Source organism: Pieris rapae, chromosome 6, assembly GCF_905147795.1.
Source record: "Pieris rapae chromosome 6, ilPieRapa1.1, whole genome shotgun sequence".
In the NCBI taxonomy this organism is placed as follows: Eukaryota; Metazoa; Arthropoda; class Insecta; order Lepidoptera; family Pieridae; genus Pieris; species Pieris rapae.
The window spans coordinates 15,126-21,449 of NC_059514.1; the positions used below are offsets into that span (position 1 = coordinate 15,126).

A 6,324-nucleotide genomic window follows, 5' to 3' on the forward strand; every position below is an offset into this window, starting at 1 on the left:
ATCCTCTGGAACATCATTCTCAACAACCTACTCGACACACCCATTCCAGAAGGCTGCTCCCTTCAGGCATACGCAGACGACGTCCTGCTTATAAGCACGGCCAAGGACACTAATACACTCGAACAGATCACAAACTCGGCCTTGGAAACGATTCGACTATGGGGACACAGCGTCAAGCTCCATTTCGGTCCAGACAAGACACAATGTATCGCGTTCACCAAACCCGCGACTCTCAGTCGAATCGTTTTTGATGGCGTGCCACTCAAATTCAGCAACACTATCAAATACTTAGGCCTAATCATAGATAGCAAACTTAACTTCAACGAACACCTCAATTACATTCTAGAAAAGGCAATAAAAATATTCCATAAGATTATAACGTACACCAGACCAACGTGGGGTCCGCACCCCGACAACATTAGACTCATATACCAAATGGTCATCGAACCCATCATAACGTACGCCTCGGGTATCTGGGGCCACATCGCCTCAAAGAAATATGTAAGAAAACGTCTCAACAGCACACAAAGGCTATTTGCCATAAAAATAATTAGAGGATTTCGCACAATATCCACCTGCGCGGCCACGGCTCTAGCCCAAATCACCCCGCTAGACCTCAAGGTCCTAGAGACCGCTGAGCTAGAACAAACACGAATAAATAGAACTAGCGATAGGATCCCCTCCGACATCCCGATCGAAAAACCGGTACCTTTTAAGGAGCTCCTTCACCCTGCTCATAGGACACCGATTGACACACACGTTGCAGACATCACCACCAATAAAAGCTCACACACGCACATATACACGGACGGCAGCAAACAAAGCGACGGCTCTGTCGGCGCGGCATTCGTTGTCTTCCCGCCCTCCGCTCACTCACCTACGCTCACAAAATTATTCAAACTACACAGCACCAGCTCGGTCTTCCAGGCCGAACTGTTTGCAATCTTAAAAGCAGTAGAACACATCCATAAAAATAAAATAACACACTCGCACATTCACACCGACTCACAGTCATCACTTGCCGCACTCAAACAATCGTCTAACACACACCCGCTTGTAGCACAAATACACAAAACGATTCACAAGATAAAACACACACACGAAAACCCCGAGATCTTATTTCAATGGGTGAAAGGACACTCCGGGATCCCTGGCAACGAAGCCGCGGACGTAGCCGCCTCTAAAGCCGCGAACCAGCACTGCTCCCCATCCCACATAGCATGTCCCCTTTCCTACATAAAAACAACAATTAAAAGCGCGACCAAAGTCATAAACAATAACAGATACGTAGGAGACAGCACAGGCCGCTTTACGGTTAACATATTCCCGAACTTAGAAGATATAAAATCATTTTTTTCGACCGTACCCATTTCTTTTCAACTCACACAATTCCTCACAGGACACTCTTACGCCAAAAGCTACCTGAGCCGATTCAAAATCACAGACAACGACACATGCCCATGCGACAACCACACAACACAGACACTGAAACACTTGCTCGAAGAGTGCCCTAGGTTTATAACTGAAAGACATAACCACACACAAAAATTTACAACACATAATTTGACAAATACCAATCCCTTCTCCCTAAGAGAACTGATTCCGCACCCCACAGAACTAAAATCACTCATTAGCCTTATGACCTATATCGTAAACTGCCTTAAAAAGTTCAACAATTAAAATTAAAAGCCTATAGAATTGTATAAATTCACACGACCTATTGTTTATTTTTTATTTATTTTTTTGTATATCTAGCTACTTGTTGCAATGTTTAAAGCCATATTAAAATTAAAATTACTTGCAGTGTATAAATTTAATATAACAGATATTTTTTCTTCTTTTCCTGTTTAAAATATTGAATCAATTGTAAACTTAACACTATTACGGTAAAAGAAGTAATAGAAACCTAATAAAAACTTAGTATTATATAACCGTTAACTAAGCGTAAAATCATTTTATTTATTTATTTTAACACCGAGACTCCACGTCACATTGGACGCCAATTTTTTGCTAAACAAACTCAAACACACTTACTTTGTATAATTATTCACTCATAGCAAGTCATAACTAATTTGTTTTGTATAACTTTTTGTTTCGTCTATGTGACAAAAATTGTAAAGGTGTAAGGAAAAAGAAGGTATCAAATAGCCACTTCTTCCTTGCATCTCCACCCTCTCGTGAATAACTTTTGTAATAGTTTTAAAAAAACATACATAATCAAAAAATAATAATTGCGAACAAACAAAAAAAAAAAAAAAAAAAAAAAAAACCTAACCTAACCTAACCTAACCTAACCTAACCTAACCTAACCTAACCTAACCTAACCTAACCTAACCTAACCTAACCTAACCTAACCTAACCTAACCTAACCTAACCTAACCTAACCTAACCTAACCTAACCTAACCTAACCTAACCTAACCTAACCTAACCTAACCTAACCTAACCTAACCTAACCTAACCTAACCTAACCTAACCTAACCTAACCTAACCTAACCTAACCTAACCTAACCTAACCTAACCTAACCTAACCTAACCTAACCTAACCTAACCTAACCTAACCTAACCTAACCTAACCTAACCTAACCTAACCTAACCTAACCTAACCTAACCTAACCTAACCTAACCTAACCTAACCTAACCTAACCTAACCCTAACCTAACCTAACCTAACCTAACCTAACCTAACCTAACCTAACCTAACCTAACCTAACCTAACCTAACCTAACCTAACCTAACCTAACCTAACCTAACCTAACCTAACCTAACCTAACCTAACCTAACCTAACCTAACCTAACCTAACCTAACCTAACCCCACCAAAGAATAAGGAAAACGGTTGAGGAAATGACTAGCAGCCTACGGGGAAGCAGCGCTGATGAAGTGCCAATCACAATGGCGGAGCTCATCAGCACTGCTCGAAGCTTCAACCCGAGGAAGGCCCCGGGTGCCGACGGACTCACTGCGGATATCTGCTGCGCAGCTATCACGGCGAATCCGGAGGTTCCCCTTGCCATCTTTAATAAATGCCTCGAAGTGGGATGCTTCCCTGATCTATGGAAGGAATGCACGATAGTGGTACTGAGGAAGCCAGGGAAGGAGGACTATACGGCCGCCAAATCCTACCGTCCTATAGGCCTGTTGCCAGTCATGGGGAAGATACTAGAGAAGGTAATGATAAACAGAATTAGACACAGCCTACTCCCCAAGATGAGCAGGAGGCAGTATGGATTTATGCCAGGAAAGAGCACGGAGGATGCCCTTTACGATATCCTGACGAAAGCGAGAAGCCACATAGAAAACAAAGAGATAGTGTTGATGGTGTCGCTAGATATCGAGGGGGCTTTCGACAACGCATGGTGGCCAGCTATCAAGTACCAACTATCAAAGAAAGACTGTCCCAAGCAATTGAGACTAGTAGTGGAGGACTACTTTAAAGGCAGGAAGGTGGTGGTACGCTACGCAAACAGAGAGCATGTGAGGCGACCTGAAAAGGGATGCATTCAGGGCTCGATTAGCGGCCCCACCTTCTGGAACATCCTGCTCGACCCACTACTGGTCGAACTGGAAGAGGACGGGACTTATGCACAGGCATTCGCAGACGACGTGGTGCTGCTGTTCAGTGGAACAGACACGCACTCGATCGCGCAACGAGCAAACGTAGCCCTCGAGTACGTGAGGAAGTGGGGTATCGAGAACAAGCTCAACTTCGCGCCACAAAAAACCAAGGCAATGGTCCTGACGCGAAGATTGAAGTTCGATACCCCAATAATAAGGATGAACGGACAAGACATAGCCATAGAGAAAGAAATAAAACTGCTGGGACTGACAATAGACGGAGGGCTCACGTTCAACAAGCATGTGCATAATGTCACCAGAAAAGCGGCAGAAATATATAAAAAAGTATCTAGAATGGCGAAGCTGGAATGGGGAATGACGGGAGACATGGTACTCCAGGTGTACCAAGCCGTCATTGAGCCGACGGTAACATACGCGTCGGCAGCCTGGGCACCGACAGTAAAGAAAATGTGCACAAAGAAAAAACTGGAGACGGTGCAACGGGCCTTCGGACAGAAGATCGCAAAAACGTACAGGACGGCATCGCTAAATTCCGCGACGCTATTGGCGGGGATACTGCCCCTCGACCTCAGGGTGGAAGAAGCCGCCGCGATGTTTGAGGCCAGAAGGGGGTCATCCCCGTTTATACGCGAAGGAGACCGGATTGAGCGTGCCGTACCTGCTATAGAACAACCCCATCCTGCGGAAAGACCAGATATAAGCTTCGCCATCACAACTGACCCTGGCCAAATACAAAATGAAAACATAACGGCCATATACACAGACGGGAGCAAAACAGAGAAGGGAGTCGGAGCGGCTTGGACGAAATGGGAGGGAGGCAGAGAACGAAAATGGAAGAAGATAAAGATGGCCCCTTACTGCACCGTGTATCAAGCAGAGCTAGCGGCTCTCGTCGGTGCAGTTAGGGAGGCGACGGCAGCGGGTGCTGACGTGAACATCTGCAGCGACTCGAGGTCCTCGCTCGAGGCCATCGCGGGCGGACGCTCTCGGAACCCCCGAGTAGTCGAGATCCGCAGCCACCTGGTGGAGAGCCGAAAAAAGGGCCAAAACATAAGACTCCACTGGGTGAAAGCGCACGTCGGCACGGAGGGGAACGAGAGGGCGGACGAACTCGCGAGGGCCGCTGCGGAGACCTCTAAGGTCAAAGCAGTCCACGTAGAGTACCCGCTGTCGTACATAAGGAAAGAAGTAAGACGGAAAACGATAGAAGAATGGGACAAACGATACAGAGAAGGGACTACGGGCGGAATAACAAAGATTTTTCTGAAAAATGTTGCGAGCGCTCATAAACAACTGAAAGAAGCGAGATTTAGCCCTGAAATGGCACAGATACTCACAGGCCACGGGCCTTTTGCCGAGTACCTGTGCCGCTTCAAATTAAAAGAAACACCAGAATGCGAGTGCGATAGCGGGGTGGAACAAACCATCCCGCATTTACTTATAGAGTGCCCCATTTTTGCCTCCTCCAGATGCGACCTGGAACAGATGACAGGCATGGTGGTCAGTCTTGAAGGACTGCCCGACATGCTAGCCTGTTACAGATCGCACCTGGAGGAATTTTGCATAAAAATAATAAAGAGAACCGCCAAATTTAATGGAAGTAAGGGAGGGGCGGGGACCGCGAGGCGGCCGGCGCCCACTTGCTAATGGGTATCATAAGGATACTCACGGATAAGTGAAAGCTGCCCGCCTCGCGGGCCACGTCTCAGGATAGATATGGAAAGAAAATTAGATAAGTTGGAATATTGTAAAGTAATATTTTAAGAAAGTTGAAATTGAAATTATTTGTACAAAACCTAATAAAAATTAAAGCTGTGTTTTCAATTATTTAGAGGATGAATGTGAGAAAGGACGGATGGGTAGCTTAGACAACGCCCCCGGCGATAAAGTAGCCGGGGAAGGTAGGCCTATTAGGTGCTTTAAAAAAAAAAAAAAAAAAAAAAAAAAAAAAAAAAAAAAAAAAAACCTAACCTAACCTAACCTAACCTAACCTAACCTAACCTAACCTAACCTAACCTAACCTAACCTAACCTAACCTAACCTAACCTAACCTAACCTAACCTAACCTAACCTAACCTAACCTAACCTAACCTAACCTAACCTAACCTAACCTAACCTAACCTAACCTAACCTAACCTAACCTAACCTAACCTAACCTAACCTAACCTAACCTAACCTAACCTAACCTAACCTAACCTAACCTAACCTAACCTAACCTAACCTAACCTAACCTAACCTAACCTAACCTAACCTAACCTAACCTAACCTAACCTAACCTAACCTAACCTAACCTAACCTAACCTAACCTAACCTAACCTAACCTAACCTAACCTAACCTAACCTAACCTAACCTAACCTAACCTAACCTAACCTAACCTAACCTAACCTAACCTAACCTAACCTAACCTAACCTAACCTAACCTAACCTAACCTAACCTAACCTAACCTAACCTAACCTAACCTAACCTAACCTAACCTAACCTAACCTAACCTAACCTAACCTAACCTAACCTAACCTAACCTAACCTAACCTAACCTAACCTAACCTAACCTAACCTAACCTAACCTAACCTAACCTAACCTAACCTAACCTAACCTAACCTAACCTAACCTAACCTAACCTAACCTAACCTAACCTAACCTAACCTAACCTAACCTAACCTAACCTAACCTAACCTAACCTAACCTAACCTAACCTAACCTAACCTAACCTAACCTAACCTAACCTAACCTAACCTAACCTAACCTA

At 44.5% G+C, this 6,324-nt stretch overlaps 1 protein-coding gene across 1 annotated transcript; it reads left to right on the forward strand.

Annotated features, from left to right (window-relative positions):
• Positions 1-3,206: 3,206 nt before the first annotated feature.
• On the forward strand, positions 3,207-5,222 carry LOC123689264. Its single transcript, XM_045628548.1, has one exon. It carries the CDS (start codon positions 3,207-3,209, stop codon positions 5,220-5,222), a length of 2,016 nt encoding a protein of 671 aa, XP_045484504.1.
• Positions 5,223-6,324: the final 1,102 nt, after the last annotated feature.

Bases quoted from the DNA above. Each gene is read 5' to 3' on its own strand.
- LOC123689264 (XM_045628548.1), top strand. From the start codon at position 3,207: ATGAGCAGGAGGCAGTATGGATTTATGCCAGGAAAGAGCACGGAGGAT.